Source organism: Idiotropiscis lumnitzeri, chromosome 21, assembly GCF_059441095.1.
Source record: "Idiotropiscis lumnitzeri isolate Australia: NSW breed Sydney's pygmy pipehorse chromosome 21, RoL_Ilum_1.0, whole genome shotgun sequence".
NCBI lineage: Eukaryota > Metazoa > Chordata > Actinopteri > Syngnathiformes > Syngnathidae > Idiotropiscis > Idiotropiscis lumnitzeri.
Genome location: NC_142411.1, coordinates 10026984 through 10046686, shown reverse-complemented (window position 1 = coordinate 10046686; position 19703 = coordinate 10026984). Strand labels below are relative to the sequence as shown.

Sequence of the window (19703 nt, the reverse complement as noted above, 5' to 3'; positions counted from 1 at the left end):
CATTCCAAATATTTGTATACTTGTGGACATAGAACACACGATTTGTTTTGTGTGATTTATTTTTTTAAATAAAACAAGTTTTCCTAATGCAGCCTGGCTGCAAAATGTATCATGATGAGATAATGAAGAAAAACTAGATCGTACTTGAACCAGGATGTAAAAAAAAAAAAATGAAAATAAATCACAAATGCTAATTTTAACTGTGACAAAGCAGTGTTTGTGTGTGTGTGTGTCACTTCTTAATGGCCGTTGTGAAACCCTGATGACTCAAATATCTACTAATCACATTTATTTAAAAAAAAAAGCACTGTTCTTACAGACTCTTGATGCATGTCAAAATGCTGATCGACTCAGTCGCGTAATGCTAATAAAAAGCTAGCAAAATGAGTACAAAATAAACATACAAAAAAAAAACTTATTTGTAAAGTTTATTTGCAATGAGGAAAAGGGCCAGTGATGACACAAAACAAGAACCTATGACCTACATTTTGAAGAAGTTTATATTATTTCTGTAGTGCCTTGACATGTCAGGAGGAGACAGCTATGATATCTATCCAGCCAATGGTTACTTAAAAATGTGGCTTCACATTTTTTGTCATATCTACAAAATACCCATTTTTGTGTTGCTCATATCAGTCATGCACTTTATATTTGTTCCGTGGAGACTGTTTTTGAACCATTACCATACCTTGCCTCGTTATGGTGTTGGTGCTGCTATGAAAAGGACGTTTTATGTAGAACGTTATTAATCACCAGCATCACTGACTGACACCTTCCCCAAGTCAGAGTTCAACCTTATAACTTTTAGCACTTTGATAAGAGCTGATTCTGTACTTTGATCAAGTTGTTGATTGATGTGTAGTGAATGGTTCATTTGAGCCCATTAAATTGTTGAGTTGATTAAAAAAAACAACTAATTCTTGACAATCTTGGCAAAGAAGATGTTTGAGATGGGTCTATAGTTTGCATTTTCTGTTTCCTTGGGTTATTTTTGTTTGATATCTACATTTATTGGGTGATCTTTAACCTAAGTGGGGAAACTATACCGAAAAGTAAGAATTTTAGAAGAGGGCAAACACTTTTTCACGATTCCTTATTTGTATATGTTGAAGCTATCCTTCATAAGGGAATTGCAAATGTTAATCATACAGCATTTATTCTATGTTCTTTATACGTTTATTAGAAACCTGTGGCACATGAACACAAAGCCAGAAATCCGAGTACGGAAGAGGAGAATGAGAGTTAAAGACAATCATGTTAGCATAGCGCCCTCTGCTGGAGATGTATGTTTATCAAGCTATGCGGCATTGACAAAATATGGAGCAGAATGTGGTCAGTTGCATGATAGTCAAAATTACACTTAACAAAATACCGTAACACGAAGCAACAAATCAATCAAAATACTCCAGATCCTCTCTCTCAAAAAAAAAAAAAAACGTAAACAAAATTGTCACATACTGGAAGAGTAAAGAGCAGAAGGTGGTGGATCTCAAGGTTCATTTGCCTTTCATGCATGTGGTTGATGTTTTACTGTTGTCATTTCATCCTTTATTATTTCATCCAATTCACCTGAGAATACAACGAGATAATATAAATTGTTTATGCTCCATTGCATGGCATAATTCAAAATAAATTGTATTTGTAAAGTAGAAATGTTCAAAACACTATTAAAGACGCATTTATACTCTTGTGCATTTAGCTGAAATATTTGTTGGCCTGTTTACTGCCGCTTTTTTTTCTTTTCTGCCCCCTTTTCCCCCGGCTGGGGGATTAGGTGACGGTGACCCACTAGGAAGTTTAAGGCATTGACCAACTGGGCATGCACCTGTTCCAGTGATGTCGTCTTCCTGCAGCGCGACATTTGATCAATTTATTTATATACTTTAGCATCTAATTTAATTATTTGTTGGCCTGTTTACTGCCGCTTCTTCTCTTTTCTGCCCCCTCCTTCCCCTGCTTGGGAATTAGGTGATGGGGACATGCTTTGAAGATTACGGCACTGACGAACCGGGAAGGGACCTGCTCTGCCGAAGTCGTCTTCATGCAGCGCCTTTTCTGATTTCCTTATATTTCAGCACTTCATTGAACTACTTGTTGGCCTGTTTGCTATTTCTGTTCTTTCTTTTCTGTTCCCAATTCCCCGAATTAGGTGATGGCGATTCACTTGGAAGTGGCTGTACTGAATTTACACCAACTGACCGGTACAAGATCGAAGGCTCGTCCTCGGATATGCTGCCATGGATATTACGGCCCTGGATGAGGACCCACTCCACTGAAGTCATCTTCCTGCAGCACTTCATTCAATTGACTCTTATATTATCTCATCTATTATTGCATAGCATCATTGTATGTGTCAAATGTTGCCCAGTTGGCATCCATTGCAGCCTGGTCATCCTGGAAGGGGGATTCCCCCATCTGTGGTCCCTTCTCAAGGTTTCTCACTTTTCCCCTAATGAGGTTTTGTGAGTTTTTCCTTGCCCTCCTGGGGGTTAAGATCGGGGATGTCGATTGTGGCTATGTAAAGCCCTTTGAGACTGTCTGTGATTAAGGGCTACACAAATAAAATTGACTTGACTTGACTTGTAAATGTACCGTAATTGCAGATGGTGCGCCGATCCGCCTCATGATTTCACACTCAATTCTTCCCTCACTCGTGAACAAGAACCCAAGATGCTTGTACTTGTCCACTCTCACTGAAGAAAAGCGTTTCCGTGTTTGAGGCTCTAATTCTCTCCTACCAACCACTTTACACGCAACTGTGACCTGTTCCAGCGAGAGTTGGAGGTATCGGCATGATGAAGACAACTGAAGAACATCATCTGCGAAAAGCCGAGACCTAATAAGGCCACCAAACTGGAACCACTCAACACCTGAGCCGCACCTGGAAATTCTGTCCATGATGCTTTTGAACAGAACTAGGGAAAACGGGCAGGGTTGGCATCAAGGTAAATACCACATGACTCCAGAAGGATACGGTCAAACACCTTCTCCAAGTCTACCAAGGACATGTAGACTGGTTGGTTGAACTCCCACACACTCTTAAGGACCTGGAGGAGGGGCGGCAAATTAAGGTCCTCGAGGGCCAGTATCCTGGATGTCTTCCGACTCCAACACGCCTGATTGACATGATCGGTTCATCGGCACGTTTTTTCAGAAGCTGGATAACAATGCTGATCATCTAGGAGACATAAAACATCCAGTCCGTGAGGACCAAAATTGCTCATTCCTGATCTACAGTGCAGCGCTGCTTGCTAGGCTGATGAAGTGTGATTTTAAGAAGTGCCTGTCCGGTTGTGCTATAATATTTTGTTAGCATAGATGCTGAGTAAAAAGGACTGAAAATACTTGCACTGTTCTGCAGTATAATGGTTTCTGATGATTTGGCCATAAACTCAAGAATGTGGCTAGATGTCAGCCATCCTGCCGCTTGAATTTGAATCCAAAATGGGATTGCTCACAAGGCTGCCTCTGGAAATGTTGCACCTTGTCCTTTCATGAACCTCTAGAAATGCACCACATTCAATAAATTTTTTTCCTGTTCATACATTTGATACAATTGAGATGCTTTATTTCGTGTTTAAAAGATGTCACATTTGTAAGGAACATCAGAAATAAGTGGAGTCCATTTTAAATATACCAAATCGATGTCAATTCACGGCTATGCATAATAATTGACTCATGTAATTAGGCGGTTTGGTCAGAAAATTTTGCCTCAATGAGTAAAAAAACCCCCGTTATCTTTCTCTCTCTTCACACAAGGCTTTTTGAGAACAAGTAACAGCTTGATGAGTCTCAAAATCCCGTCTTCACCACTGGTCTCCATATAAAAGTCCATTGACCCCATAAAAAAGGAGGCGGATGAACAGCAACTTGTTTCCCCGAAACAGACCTGCCTCCTCAACAGTGAGTAAATGGAAGGTCACAAATTCATGTTGACCGCATTGCAATTTGTTCTCCTTACTGAATCTCGACTGAAAAATGTGAGCGACCCTTCAATAATTATAATATAATGCATTGTATTTAGTGGTGGGGATCAAAACATACGAATAAACCTTAATCATCATTTTGCTGCTTGTGAAAATACTACACATGCGTTACCTCTGCTGCTTTCGAAAGTTCATACAAATGATAGCGACACATTTGGAGAACACTGGCTGCCACTTCTTTCCTTTACAAGTGTGTGACTTGAAGCCAACGCTGCCTTCTGGACATTTTTGTTTTATCGCGGTGACACCATCTGGGGTCTTGGGACACATATCTCTATCTTCTTTGCAAAATGTGTCACCCCCATGGAGGAAAGATACAAATAATTGTTAATGATTCTTCAAATAAGTAATGTTAGGATAAATAAATCATTGTGAATAGAAATCTGTCTGTAAAATTGATGGGTGTGTAACATAAATGACTGGAATGTCCAATTTTGCACTTTTATGTTGATCCTTGACGTTTTTAAAGATTACAGTCACACAAGGTGCTTCAATGATTTTCCAGCAGCTGTTAACAGCTTTGAAATAGTAGCCCGATGAATTTGCAGAAAGCCATTCATAAAACAGAACATAATAAAACAAAGTAAGTGTTGTTTCAATGGAATACTAGCAATAATCAACAACATCAACATAGGAGATCAGGGATGAGCCACTCAAATGCTGGAGGGGAGGCCATCATTTTTCATCAGTGCGGCTGGGTGGGTCACATAGTTGTATGGTAAAAAAATTTATTTTGAGTAGAGACAACAAAAACTCGTATATAAATGCAAAATACATGGTCTTGACATCTTAAATTAATTTATGTATAAAAGTTCCACTATCCTAACCCAACAACAGTTTTGAAGCAAACAAGACACCACACACAAATTATTTTCCTGTGTAAAGGGCCCTTTTGTATTTAAATATTTATTCAAGGATGGCAAAAAAACTCCTGAACATGAAGCTAACAAAGGCAAAAACTCATTTTCATTTTTTTCACAAAAATCAGCTGACTTAAAATTTTTGTCGGGCATATCATTCCAAATCCACAAAAAAAAAAAAATATCAGGCCTACTTATAATGTAGCAGTGTAAGCGCAACTAAGACATGTCTGCCATCTAGGGATGATTGATAATATTACAACTTGATTTTTTTTTTTACCTATCGATAGATAGATACAGGAAGCCACTGCTGTTTTCAAGCTTTCACTGTCTTCAGTAACAGCATTAAGAGTACTTGGCCTTGCTGTGCGGAAGCTTTTACAAGCAACACATGAAAGCCATCAGCAACTTTGGCACTAGTATTAGCGTAACAGTCCGTCGAGCGTGGCCATTGCATGCAGCGTTTGTTCTTGGCACCGTCTACTGTAGTGTGCTGCGAGGCAAGGACTTGTAGACAGTATTAAAAATGCCCCCAAAAAAATACCCTCATTAATATTTTTTCTAATGCCACTTGCATTTTGTCCGTCCTTCAATTTTATTTATATAGCACTTTTCATACATAAAATGCAGCTCAGAGTGCTGTACAATAAAAACATCCAAATTACAACGAAAAACTAAAACCCATTCCACCCACCCAACATAAACACATGACACATCCACATGCACGCCTGAACTCGCATACACACAGAACACTCGCATTCACACAACCTAATAAACTGTCTTAATAGAAAGACAGGAAGACATGGCAAGGGACAGAGAAACCATATGAGAAAATGTACCCAGGGTAGGTCATCCGCGATGAGAGGGATGACAGCCCACTGACTGGGGTAGACCCTACACATTGTGCAAAGGGCCCCGGTCCGCCGGGCCTAAGGAGCCTCTGGGATGAATCCCCCTGTGAGAAGGCCAGCCACACCTCCCAGTGCGGAAGCCCCCCTTGAGGAAACACTGGAGCTAAAATATATAAAAGAAAACGATAAAGCTAAAAGACAAAGAAGCTATAAATTAAAAGACAATGATATAAAATGACGGAGCGAAAATATATCAGAAAAATGATGATACTAAAAGACAAAGACGAAGCTAAAAATTAAAAGACAATAATATAAAACAACGGAGCTAAAATATATAAGAAAAATGATGATACTAAAAGACAAAGAAGAAGCTAAAAATTAAAAGACAATAATATAAAACAACGGAGCTAAAATATATAAGAAAAATGATGATACTAAAAGACAAAGAAGCTAAAAATTAAAAGACAATGATATAAAATGACGGAGCTAAAATATATAAGAAAAATGATGATACTAAAAGACAAAGAAGAAGCTAAAAATTAAAAGACAATAATATAAAACAACGGAGCTAAAATATATAAGAAAAATGATGATACTAAAAGACAAAGAAGCTAAAAATTAAAAGACAATGATATAAAATGACGGAGCTAAAATATATAAGAAAAATGATGATACTAAAAGACAAAGAAGCTAAAAATTAAAAGACAATGATATAAAACAACGGAGCTAAAATATATAAGAAAAATGATGATACTAAAAGACAAAGAAGCTAAAAATTAAAAGACAATGATATAAAATGACGGAGCTAAAATATAAAAGAAAAATGATGATACTTAAAGACAAAGAAGAAGCTAAAAATTAAAAGACAATAATATAAAACAACGGAGCTAAAATATATAAGAAAAATGATGATACTAAAAGACAAAGAAGCTATAAATTAAAAGACAATGATATAAAAAGACGGAGCTAAAATATATAAGAAAAATGATGATACTAAAAGACAAAGAAGAAGCTAAAAATTAAAAGACAATAATATAAAACAACGGAGCTAAAATATATAAGAAAAATGATGATACTAAAAGACAAAGAAGCTAAAAATTAAGACAATGATATAAAATGACAGAGCTAAAATATATAAGAAAAATGATGATACTAAAAGACAAAGAAGAAGCTAAAAATTAAAAGACAATAATATAAAACAACGGAGCTAAAATATATAAGAAAAATGATGATACTAAAAGACAAAGAAGCTAAAAATTAAGACAATGATATAAAATGACGGAGCTAAAATATATAAGAAAAATGATGATACTAAAAGACAAAGAAGAAGCTAAAAATTAAAAGACAATAATATAAAACAACGGAGCTAAAATATATAAGAAAAATGATGATACTAAAAGACAAAGAAGCTAAAAATTAAGACAATGATATAAAATGACAGAGCTAAAATATATAAGAAAAATGATGATACTAAAAGACAAAGAAGAAGCTAAAAATTAAAAGACAATAATATAAAACAACGGAGCTAAAATATATAAGAAAAATGATGATACTAAAAGACAAAGAAGCTAAAAATTCAAGACAATGATAGTCGATAAAATGACAGTCCTGAATTAAAAGACTAAGATAAATCATTTAAAAGCCAAACTAAAAAGGTGAGTCTTGACCCTCCTTTTAAAAACATCAACAGTCTCTGCGGACCCGATGTCCTCCGGCAGGCTATTCCATAGACGAGGACCAGAATGGCTGAATACAGCCTCGCCTTGTGTTCCAGTCCTCACCCTAGGAATAATTAAAAGGCCGGTGCCAGAGGACCTCAGGGTCCGCGAGGGTTGATACGAGAAAAGGTCAGATAAACAAGTTGGCACAAGACCGTTAAGACATTTAAAAACTAATACACGGGGGAGCCAATGCAGCGATTTTAAGACTGGTGTAATATGTGCCCACCCTCTGGTCCTCGTCCGCACCCGTGCGGCTGAATTCTGAGGTAGTTGTAGACTGGAAATACTCTTTTTGGGAAGACGAGAGAGCAGGGCATTACAATAATCTAGGCGGCAGGGAATAAAAGCATGCATCAGCACCTCCGTGTTAGCCTGAGAGAGAAACGGGTGGACTCTGGCTATATTCTTAAGGTGATAAAAACCAATCTTGGTTACATTTTTAATATGAGGAATAAAACTGAGCTCAGAGTAAAAAATGATGCTCACGTTCTTCACACATTGTGAGGGTTTAAAATCTTGTAGTTTTGGTAAAAGTTTTTCTCTCTGACCTTTAGGACCAATAACTAAAACCTCTGTTTTGTCCTGATTGAGCTGTAGGAAATTCTCTGCCAATCCATGACTTAATATCTAAAATGCATTTCATGAAATGATATGTCATTATGTCTGAATTCTGTAAAAAAAAACAACAACTACAACAATATGTCAGCTGTTTTGCACTATGGGCCAAAAGTAGTGTTTTTATATGGATATAATAGGGTGGGTCAGGAACCACCAGCATACCAGGAAAACTATGGAACTCTCACTTACTGCTTAAAGTGTTTTGTTTTTGTTCCAACACCAAATGTTATAAATAGTACAAATCATTCATGATTTATTGTAAAACACAACTGAAATAAAACTTTAATTATATAGAGGAAGCAGCAACGCAGATCAACAGTATTCCTCTGATTTGCGTGGCTGCTTGCTGTTGCCATGGTGGGGTTCAAGTTAACTGCCCCACTGGGGCTGTCCACTTTTTTTTTAACTGTACATTATAATGCGACGTTTTTTATGTGAATTAGTAATATCAACAGAGTACTGGATAATAATAATAATAATAATAATAAAAAAAAGGGCCAAGATTCAAACCTGGGACCTCGACTGTGAGGCAGACCTGCTCAACAATCATCCCCGGCGCTGCCAAAAATAATCTTTGTTCAGGTATGCGGAGCTCTGTGCTAAGAACGTGCACTAGATGGCACCTGTGCACGACCACAAAGTGCACTTGTCACCAGTGTGAGTGAGAGACATATAAGTCAGTTGCAATGGAAGAAGATCAGTCTGGGGGGAGAAGAGAAGAGGTGCACATGCTTTGACAGGTAAACTACACAAACGTGCTTGTCTGTTTGAGCGGGGTCATTTTCTGAGAGGTCCACATGGGACTGTTCTATCACTTTAACCAGACAGACCTCTCTGTGAAGGTGTGTAATTGTCACCTTCACGGTAATCCACATGACAGTACGTGATGGCGAGACACACTTAAAAGCTTTTTTTCTTGTCAAACGTGCTTCTCCACTTACTATGAGTGTAAAGTAGATAGATAGCTGTGTGTGAGTACAGTGGAATAGTGTGCCTACAGGGAGGATGTGGTTGTCAGTGAAGTGAGTTTTGGGATGGGGAAAAAAAGTAAAAGCAAAGTGGTTTTTTTTTTCACACTCTAAGCGCAAAGATTCAAGAGCTGTTAAAACATGATCGGATTGGATTCTTCAATGCTGATTTAATTTGTGATTTTTCAAAATGTTCACTTGACCTACATTCATTTGTATTTCTAAACTAACGAACGCCGCGCAATGAATATTAGGGTGAAGGTCCGCTGCGCTAAACAATATGTACTATGAACTGATGGCCGCTGATTATTGTGGTGATGTAAAGTACTGCTTATCAATACAACTGTGACCTTTCTGCCTGTTGCAGAAAAGCATGTCTTAACTTTAAAAGTACTCTGGTGATTAATGTAAGAATAATGGTTTTAGTCAATATTCATTAGTATCAAAGGGAATGACAAATACAGCTTGGGCATCACTTGAACTTGTATTTATATTTGCATGCATGCAAGTTCAATGCAATTGTATTAAGTTGGTTGAACGCACCATTTTTTTTTTTAATTGTTTGATTTTATTTTTTTTTCGTTGCACGTATGTATGTCTTAGTTTATGAGCATGGATCACATCGTGGGCCAGTTGCCAAATGCCAATCCAATGCAAAACACCAGCATGGATACCTTCAACGTGACGTCGGCAAACAGCAGCTCTGTGCTTTTCAAGCCCTTTTTGTCGCCCGTGGTGGATAAAACTATCAACGTGCTCATGGTGATTGTCTTATTCATTACCATGATCTCACTGGGATGCACCATGGAGGTGTCCAAGATCAAGGTGACTTCAGCGGCCTTCTTTCAGTTATGTAGGAGAATAATGATGCTCTATTAATCACTGTTTATATTCTTCTTCCAGGGTCACATCGTGAAACCTAAAGGGGTCGTGATTGCAGTCCTGGCGCAGTATTGTGTCATGCCGCTGACAGCATTTTGCTTAGCCAAGGTTGGTTTGATGGTCACATTTCACCTGCACTTGCTCACTGTACGATACTATTGCTATTATGCTGATTAGATAATAATTAACCCAGACAAAAGAGATGTTTTGCAAGATACTGTCTGCGGTTGTTGATTTAATAAAGTAGAAAGTATTCCTTTTATGATGGGTCGTTATGTTCTTTCAAGGATGTTTATGTGACATAAGAAAATAATAAAATCAACGAAAGAATGACCTCATTAAAAATAGAAAATCATTTTGATAATAAGTAAACATATTTAATATATCATGTTTGCCAATTTGCATGTTTAACATATTTTTATTTACTTGTAATCACATTAGAGCTTACTAAAATACAAATTTTATTTTTGTGTTGAGCGAACAAACAAAATGTAATTGCGTGGAAAGCCAGGGCAACATAAATTTAGTAATTTTGCAGTTTTCTGAATGCACTGTTATCAAAATGTATTTTTTCACTATATATATTTTTTATTTATTACGAAAACAAAGCATATTATAGGTGTTATGCTGTGAAGAAATTTGACACGTCGGGTAGCTCTTCTACCTTTTATGCAACGTACTCTCAAATAAACACTTAGCTCTTCAAATACACCATAATGAAGAAAATACAATAAAGTAGTCGGCCTAAGTGTTCATAAAAATGGTGAGAGATTTTATTCCTAAAATGTACATTTATAATTCTAAGCCATTGTAATATGCGGTTACAATAGTAACACCGAACTTAAATGCAATTGAAAAACTAGTAAATTAATTCAATTAAAAATCTGTTTCACATAAAAGTTATTTGCACTTCAAGTAAATTCATAGCACTAGATGGAGCTTGGGTACCTGCGCCACATGTAACTCGTACCATACTTCCGATCACTGTTGTACAGGAATGATGTAGATTGTGCCATTACCATTATCGGCGCTTGCAGGGCTTCCAGCTGACTGACATGGCAGCTGTGGTGGTCCTGATCTGTGGGTGCTGCCCAGGGGGGACACTCTCCAACATCTTGTCCTTGGCTATAAACGGGGACATGAACCTAAGGTACACACACGTGCAGAGTTGATTTTATTTCACTGTACAGTTCAATAACCTTAATGATGCTGCCAAGTGCACATTCTCACTTTGTCGTCATTAAGAGTTGACTGACCTGCATCATCATAAAAGCGATGATACTGTAATATTTATCGCAGCACGGCAACCCCGTCGGCCATTCACCCCGATTGGGTCCACCTTTATCAAGACGGAGGTGTGTTCGTGTTGCTGGATGGCGTGTTGCTCTGTACATTCCTGCTGTATCAGATCTCTCTGGAAGCAGGGGTTGGGGATTGTATCTTGTCCACAGCTGGGAATTGTGGTGTGACACAATGGGCTGAAAGCGATAAATTAAACAGAATTAAAAGAACTTAAAAATATTCTTGTGCTTGTGAATGTCACAACCAAACTTAGAAAACAGGTGAGCTGTGACGCCTTCACCTGAGCCCTGAAGCCTTGTTTTCAGTCGACAGCTGGTGGCAAAATGGCCACCCCCTGAGATAGATAAAAAATGAAAAATTTAACACACAAGGCAAATCATAGACGTGAAACAATAGCCCAGTGGGCATAAACTGAGTTGTCTTGTTAATCTTACAAAATACTCAACTAAATTGTATATGCTGGGATAGACTCCGCTTTGGATGTAGAAGCAAAGGCAACACAATGACAAAGTGACCGGCCTACACAACTACAACCCCCAAATTTCTCACTGCCTGTGTGCGAGGACCAGCAGAAATAAAACCCAGACTGTTTTACTTTAATTACCCGCATTTGTCCACAGCTTGGCATAGCCTTTCTCTAAAAGTTTTGACTTTTTCCTAACATTACCCTCAAGGCTAGTTTTGATCAGGGGTGTGCAGACTTCTTATATACACTGTACAATACTACTCATGACAATAACCCCCCATGAGTTATATTATTTACCGTGTACATTTTCCCAATCAGTAGGTTTTAAGTCACATGTTTCTCTCCACAGCATTGTGATGACATCCTGTTCCACCTTGCTGGCTCTGGGCATGATGCCGCTGCTGCTCTACCTTTACTGCCAGGGCTTCGGCGACCTGCAGAACGCCGTTCCTTACGTTGACATCACCGTGTCGCTCGCCATGATCCTCGTTCCCTGTGGCATTGGTATCCTCATCAACCACTACAGGCCGCAGTACTCCAAGATCATTACCAAGGTGGCTTACAAGCAGCTTGATAGGATTACACAATACATAAAACATTGAAAAGTATATATTTTGACCTGCACAAGATTTTTGGCCCAATCAACGGCAAAAAAAAGTGGTTGTCGTGTGTCCTCTCAGGTAGGTCTGACCATCATGTCCATTTCCTCCGTGGCAATCGCCATCGTGGCCACAGTAGCGATCCGTAGCGCCGTCCTAGCCGTGATGTCTCCTCCTCTTATGGCCACCGGCGCCGTCATGCCCTTCATCGGCTTCACCTTCGGCTACGTCATCTCGTCCATCTTCAGACTCAGCCAAGCGTGAGTCAGACGCAAAGGCCTGTTGCTGAATTGAACTGGGGCTTTGATCAAGATGGAGGGAATTAGGAACAGTTCCAAATATCAGTGGAAACTTTTAGGCTTCTTCTTGGAAGAAAAATATCAAGTACAAATATCAGGAAAAACCTACTAGAACAATGGAACTTTGGGGGGTTTAATCAGAAGCACTTTAAATTGTGGCAAGTGTGTGATGATTCCCATTTAACATGAGTTGTAATCAGCCACATTGGTTATAGGAGGGCGTGAACACACATTTAAAAATAATTGTAGTTCGCCTTTTTTGGCATTTCACGCCCAATTCGTTGTTCTGTTGAGCACCACCCTCAAATATTCATGACTTATGAATGTATTTTCCTGTCCCACGGCTCAGGGAACGAAGGACTGTCGCTATGGAAACAGGCTGCCAGAACATTCAGCTGTGCTCAACCATCCTGAAGCTGGCCTTTCCACCTGACGTGATTGGCCCACTCTTCCTCTTCCCAATGGTGTACATATCCTTCCAGTTGTTAGAGGCCATGGCGCTTATCGCCTTCTACAGGTGCCACCGGAGATTCACAAGAAAAGAAAAAGGTAAAGAATGACCATTTGGTTTGGTTCTTCACTTTTGTTCAACGACGGCAACCAAACAGCCCTGTCTGTTATGAGCCGACATCATTCATGAGAAACGCTCATTATCATCACCATATTGCATTAAGATTAGCAATATAAGAATCGGGTCTGTGTGATGTTTGACCAACAGATGTGTACCAGCCTGCCATGACTGATGCTGGTGTGAAAGCAATTTCCGAAGGGACGGTATAATGGATGGGCTACGTTTCCTTCAGAACAATCTTGTGTCTGGACTGGCTTATAGAAGGACTTGCGTTGTGCGTTAAACGTCATTGTCAGGACTGCCGTGTTGACTATTTTCCAATAAATTTCTACTACTACATCCATGCAGGTAGTGTGGGTTCAGCAATACGAGTGTGAAAGGTTGTCTGCTTCTCCACGCCCCGGCAACACTTAGTGGTGGGATGGACATTCGTAGTGACGAAGGAAAGAGTGTGTAACATTGCTAAAACCGCTTTAATAGGTACAGTATGCCGTACATACAATTCTCCCCTATTTTTGTTGAAAACAAAACCCTTTTATAAAAAAGCTATATTGTTCCAAAACATACCAACAATCACTTACAGTGTCAAATAACATGTATACATTCTCACATACAACGCACCCCTTCAGAAAAAAAAAAAAAAAAAAACACAAAAAAAAAATTCCATCAACTTAGCAGTGATATTCTAAGCAACCTAGAGTGTAAAGTTACTATGAATCCTTGGGCTGTGATTGGTCAAGTAACAAAAAAACAAGTGCTCTATTGCGCCTCCTTTTTTGGTGAACACAACTGCCCAGTAGATAAAACTTATTTTGCGTAAACGTACCTGGGTGTGAGATGACAAAGCCTATCCCGGTGGCAAAAAAGCCTATGTAATAAATTCAAGCATCCAAAAAGCTAGGGACTCACCAGAGGCGGCAGGGAAACAGGGTTCAAGATGGCATTGTTAAGTGACTCAAGAGAAAGAATACAAATTAATTAAGAAGCCTCGCTTGCATATCAAAAACACCCAACAATCACAAGGCAAAAAAACTCAAGAAACAGTGTTGAGCTTTAACAAACCTCTTCTAACGGATTCTCAGAAGACGGGGAGAGTTAACGCTGGCTGTCGGTGGAAGGAGAACAGGAGCGAGAACGAGATTGGGAGCCGGGGCCATTCTCATGAGGAGGAGAAGCAGGGGGAGGGGTACCAGATATGGAACGTTTGGTTGGATCCGCTGACTTGGAGTTAGGTGGGGATGAGTTGCCGGTTGGAGAGCCACTGCATGAGCGACCGCAGATTTTGGCCGGGCTGCCGGAGCGCCTGGGACTGCCGGAACACCTGGGACTGCCGGAGCGCCTGGGACTACGGGAGCGCCGGGGACTGCCGGAGCGCCTGGGACTACAGGAGCGTGCGGGACTGCCGGAGCGCCTGGGACTGCGGGAGGGCCGGGGACTATGGGAGCGTGCGGGACTGCCGGAGTGCCTGGGACTGCCGGAGGGCCGGGGACTACGGGAGCGTGCGGGACTGCCGGAGTGCCTGGGACTACGGGAGCGCCTGGGACTGCCGGAGTGCCTGGGACTGCGGGAGCGCCTGGGACTGCCAGAGCGCCTGGGACTGCCAGAACGCCTGGGACTGCCGGAGCGCCTGGGACTGCCGGAGCGCCTGGGACTGCCGGAGCGCCTGGGACTGCCTGATGAAGAGCGATCCCGGGACCGGGAGCGTGAGCAGGAGCGGGAACGAGATGAACTCCTGGAGCGGGAACGACTTTGTGACCTTCAGAAGGCAACAACAGTGAAGAGTAACTAGCGAGGTTAGCAGGTAGCATGTAGGTCAGACAGTTACTGAGAAGGTATGTATAATATGATAGGTAGGTCATTTAAGATTAATGAGTTTGCAACCACATTCTATTTCCACATAAAGTAAGTTAGCCTACCTTATTCTTTTCGAGACTCACAATAAATTGCCTTGATGAATGGGGTGATCGTTGTCAACAGCCTGTCAAATACCCTCGCTCACAACTATTATTTCTTGCCCATTTCCTCTCATTTTAATTCTATCCACTTGTTAATTGACAATTACACCACTTTTGTGACTCAATTAAAAAAATAAAATAAATCAAGCATTGTGTGGCGCTTCAAGTCATTGTTTCCTGATATCAACAGTTGGCGTCACTGTATTACTGTTGCAGTAAGTCGGTTTCATGAGCAAAGGTCAATCGCCTGATGTGTTCTGTTGAGTCGCCCACAACGACCGAGTGAATGCATCTTTATTGTCATTACATGTGCACAAAGAAAGAAGCAACAAAATTAACAGAGCAGGCATAACCCCACCAAGAAACGTGAAAAAAAAATAAGCAACAGAGGACGACAGGACGGAAAGACCTGTCGGTACTCGTTTTTCAGCGCCCTGAGATATTAGATGCTATGGAGGGGGATGGGGGGAAAAAGACAAGCACCTAGCCCAGCACCTGCACTAATTCTCAGGTATTTTTAAGACAAAAAGCTCGGTGCATAAAATAAGTCGACTACAAATAAATGTAAATCCAAATGAAAACTCACCGCTTCTGGGCTGCCTCAATGAGCTTTATTTTTCTGCCATTGATTTCTTTTCCAGACAGTTTTTCAAGAGCATTTTTCAGGTCGCTGTGAGAGGCAAACTCAACCACCCTGTAAAGATAATGACAGACATTTTCTGGGTACATTCACACTAATACAAGTTGTCCCAGAGAAATAACACAAAAGAAGACTACGACTCACCCTTCATTGAGTTTAGGTCTATGTGCATCTGCAAATGTGACCTCACCAGCTTGTCTCATGAAATCTTTCAGGTCCTACACATGCAAACGACCGTTAATGCAGGGAGAGACTCGGTAAATTCAATCAAACACATGAGATAGGACTGAATTGGTCAAAAGGAGAGATGGTTAGATTGTAACTACTGAGGCTACATGAGGGGGCCAAGAGCCTCAAACCTATCAACCGGCTGCGTCTTCGACACAACAGCTTTTAGGACCAAAACACAAAGTTGTAACATTTCGGATCAGCCAATTTGGTGCAGTTTTGAGATTCTTGGGCCGCCCTCCAATTAGAACTACAGAGACATGAACGCCATCTGCATGAATTAAACTGCAGTGGCGCCACTTGGGCAGAATTTGGCGCAACGAGCCCTGTTTTGCCAGGGCTCTGCACCGGGACCGCCCCTGCCTCGGGACCCTGCCTCAGCAAAGAGAGTGAACAGGGTGGAAGAGAGGAAACTACTACCTGAGAGCGAAACCTTTGGGGTAACAGCAGATTATATCCACAGGCACCGGGGAGGCATTCACACGCTCTCGCTCTCTCTCTCGCGATGTGCGGGACCACCGGAGTGGGGATGGGAGGGGGGATATCGATCGATCGAAGCCCCTCAATTTAACGAACCATCGATCAATGCGGCCATCGACTCGCGCTCTCTCCTCTGCTTTCTCTCTGTCAACTCCCTGTTTCCTCTCCCACCGCTTGGCGCCCCCTGCCTTGGACAGAGGGCGTTGCGAGTGAGCGAAGGGGCCGCCAGCGCTTCCCCCGAGTGAGGAGCCAGCGCTCACATGACCAGCAGGCTTCAACTAGTAGGAGTAGGACAGACTGGCTGACACCACAGGCTCAACCCAGACAGAAGGACCCAGAAGGGGTTAACTCCACCATAAGCGAGCTCTTCCACATGACACAACAGTCAGGCTGGCAAATAAAGGGGTGAAGAATTGGTTAAAATTGGAACAAAAGAACAGATTACTTGTTTTTGTTGTTGCTGTTGTGAATTACAATTTAATTAGAACTAAAATAAATCTTAAACATCATAAAATGTGACTCAATTGCGTAACCAAATTTAGGCAAAACTACAGTATTTTAAGCAAAAATTCTTACATTTAAGGTAGAGGGCTTAATGATGTTCTCTTAGCATTTTTGTGTATAAGATACTTTTGAATTAAAAAAAGAACTTGTGGCAATACTGACCTGCCAGCTGACACGAGAGGACAAGTTCTCCACAATCAGACGGTTCTCAGTACGCATCGGAGGCGGGTTTCGACTGAGACGAAGCAACATCATGAAAATTGGGGTAAAAAGTTGCTAAGGCCATGAAGAAGTGTGAATATGGGATACCTCCGATTGTTCTGAGCACCACGACCATAACGATCAGGGAAGCGGCTTCCTCCACCACCACCACCGCCGCCGCCACCACCTCCTCCTCTGCCTCCTCGGCCGGCACGCAGACGTACACGAGCGTGCTCTATGGTCACCCTGACATGACAGACAATAAATACACTGTGTTGCGTGCTTTACATTGAGATGCGTGGATTTTATTAGGTTTTGTTACATGAGTGAACAGAGAGATTTAGTGCCACAAAGAGCAGCAATAATTTGACTGTCACACAGTGTAATTTGGAAAATAGCAGTCGTTGGAATGTTTATAATTACCTTGACATATACGCTAATTTATTTTAGCCTGTTGGGGGTGTTTCATATTATATGTTAGCAATAAGCTACCTGACTTGTGTTAGATGAAATTCTAGGGTTTAACAGTAAACTCTAACTGTGAGTTACAAATAAATAACTTGAAGCAAGCACGCAGCCTTTTATATTAGAAAACTGCAAGCAAGAGAGAAAACAGGCACACGTAGGGAAGAGGTGTGCATGTTTTAAGGAGTACTTTAAAAGTGTGTTTGAATAGTTTTAATTATTTTAATTAGATCAAAATGTACATATGGGAGGTGTGAAACATTAAACCAATGTTTATTAAATTGTATACAGCGGCTGTTATTGATCGCAAAGGAAACAGCTCACCTTTCATTACACAGTTCTTTGCCATCAAGTTCATACACAGCATCTTCAGCATCTCTGGGATCCTCAAACTCCTGCATTAAATAAAGCACAAAGCGTTCTGATTAAGACAGCTTGAGTGTGTCTTTGTTGTAATGTTGTGTGAAAGATGTTTTTGAGAACCACTGAAAAGCTACTAAGTCATTATAGGACTATTACTTTTTGATTGCATGGTCTAAGTTGCGCAACTGGAACTTCCACATATTAGCGCAAACTTATTTGACAAGGCTGAAAATAGCAGCGCAGAGTGTTGTGAAGTAAACAAGATTGTGTTGGTTATAATTGTCTAATTTGTGGATGCAATGACTGATCGGCAGTGAAGGCCCGCGTCAGTGAACGTCGCCAGCGACAGACCCCGGATGTCTGTCATGGTCAGTCATCATTATTATTTCAGGCCGGCCCAGTCTATCTGTGTGTTAATGTTATTTTTAACACACTTATTTCATTGCTAAATGATATTTCGTCACTGCTATTTTACGACCGTTTAAAAAAAAAAAAAAATAATAATAATAAGTTTACTAGGGTAAGGACACAGAGTTGTATTTATTTAGAAACAGTTTGAACAACTTTGTATAAAACGCAACATGTCAGCTAATTCGCTCTTGGTACTTTCTTTGGCTCACAGTTTCTACTTTCGTCAGACTTTTGATTTTATGATTTTATTCAAGTACCTGTACTTCTACTACTGTGATTCCAGAGTGTAAGTGCATCTGACATCTCTAATAATAAGCATTTGACAGCTCAAAGTATTGTAGCTTCAAAAGAACAAATTCTTAGAACAACGCTTTGCTTTATTGCTTACCACAAAGCCAAAGCCCCTCTTCAGGTCGATGTCTCGGATGCGCCCATAACCTTTGAAGAATCTCTCCACATCCTTCTCCCGGGCCGAGGGGCTTAGTCGGCCGATAAATATGCGACTTCCACTCATCCTGAAAGCAGTTGCCCTATATATTAACAAACGAACATAATGACACATTTCATTTATGTTACGTTTAGCACACAAGCTAACGCGGCCTAGTTAGCACCTAAAAACAAACCGAGATAACAGTGAAAGCGAGGAACGTATGTTATGAACTATGCGTCACATTTCAACCATAAATAACGAATTATTGAGATAAATATAGTTTCGAAGAATACCTTGACGGAGCGTTTGCAGGGGCTGTTAGGTGCCTGGCAACAGAGACGTCAAACACAGAAGACGAAACAAAATGGAAGGCGTGCGACTCCACTGTATGCTGCAGCCACCGGAAAAAGCCGAAGTACGGAGACGGGCTTGGTTTCGTTTGTTTTAATTTTTAAGTCATTTCACATAAACACCACGAGGTGTCCTCACCACACAATACATGAGGTGAACAGGAAACGACTACAATTTCAAACTGACTTTTGACCTCAATACTTGATTCTAAAGGGTTTGGCTAGAATAAAATTATTGTCATTATCATACATTCGATCGACCACTATAATAGTGGTTAATTAGTTATCGCCGAATTGCACATAGATGTGACTAATCTATATGTGCCCCGTATATAGACTAGCAGTCAAGGGTATACCTTGATTAATGCCCAAGTGCTACAGAAAAAGTATGGTTTCAAAATTGCTATTTTTTATTTTGACAATACATGACCAAAGGCAATAAAAATGACAGCTAATCAACTTGGTTGCCTGCTGACGAAAGTCTGACATTCTCCATTCTGAACTCTCACACACACACGAGAACACCCTTACCTTGCAGAACAGCATCGTGATG

The 19703-nt window shown here is 40.4% G+C and overlaps 2 protein-coding genes and 1 long non-coding RNA gene across 4 annotated transcripts; 1 reads left to right on the top strand and 2 right to left on the bottom strand.

Moving 5' to 3' along the window:
• Positions 1–5121: 5121 nt before the first annotated feature.
• Positions 5122–11511, bottom strand: LOC148316915 (uncharacterized). The gene is made up of 3 exons (XR_015840177.1): positions 11143–11511; positions 10906–11031; positions 5122–5860 (listed from the first exon to the last, which is right to left on the bottom strand). It is a non-coding gene; the product is annotated as an uncharacterized LOC148316915 (long non-coding RNA).
• On the top strand, positions 9671–13345 carry slc10a1 (solute carrier family 10 member 1). The gene is made up of 7 exons (XM_088286459.1): positions 9671–9829; positions 9908–9994; positions 10924–11036; positions 12004–12208; positions 12335–12513; positions 12902–13101; positions 13271–13345. Exons 1-7 carry the CDS (start codon positions 9671–9673, stop codon positions 13330–13332), a joined length of 1005 nt encoding a protein of 334 aa, XP_088142585.1. The 3' UTR covers positions 13333–13345.
• Positions 13346–13577: 232 nt separating this feature from the next.
• srsf5b (serine and arginine rich splicing factor 5b) lies at positions 13578–19221 on the bottom strand. Of its 2 annotated transcripts, none has more exons than XM_088286456.1 (8): positions 19094–19221; positions 18759–18900; positions 17921–17991; positions 17240–17377; positions 17093–17165; positions 15863–15936; positions 15665–15772; positions 13578–14879 (listed from the first exon to the last, which is right to left on the bottom strand). In XM_088286456.1, exons 2-8 carry the CDS (start codon positions 18882–18884, stop codon positions 14219–14221), a joined length of 1251 nt encoding a protein of 416 aa, XP_088142582.1. In that variant the 5' UTR covers positions 18885–18900; positions 19094–19221; the 3' UTR covers positions 13578–14218. The 2 variants fall into 2 exon arrangements, with proteins under 2 accessions (XP_088142582.1, XP_088142584.1); XM_088286458.1 differs by having other exon boundaries at positions 18759–18885; positions 19094–19203.
• Positions 19222–19703: the final 482 nt, after the last annotated feature.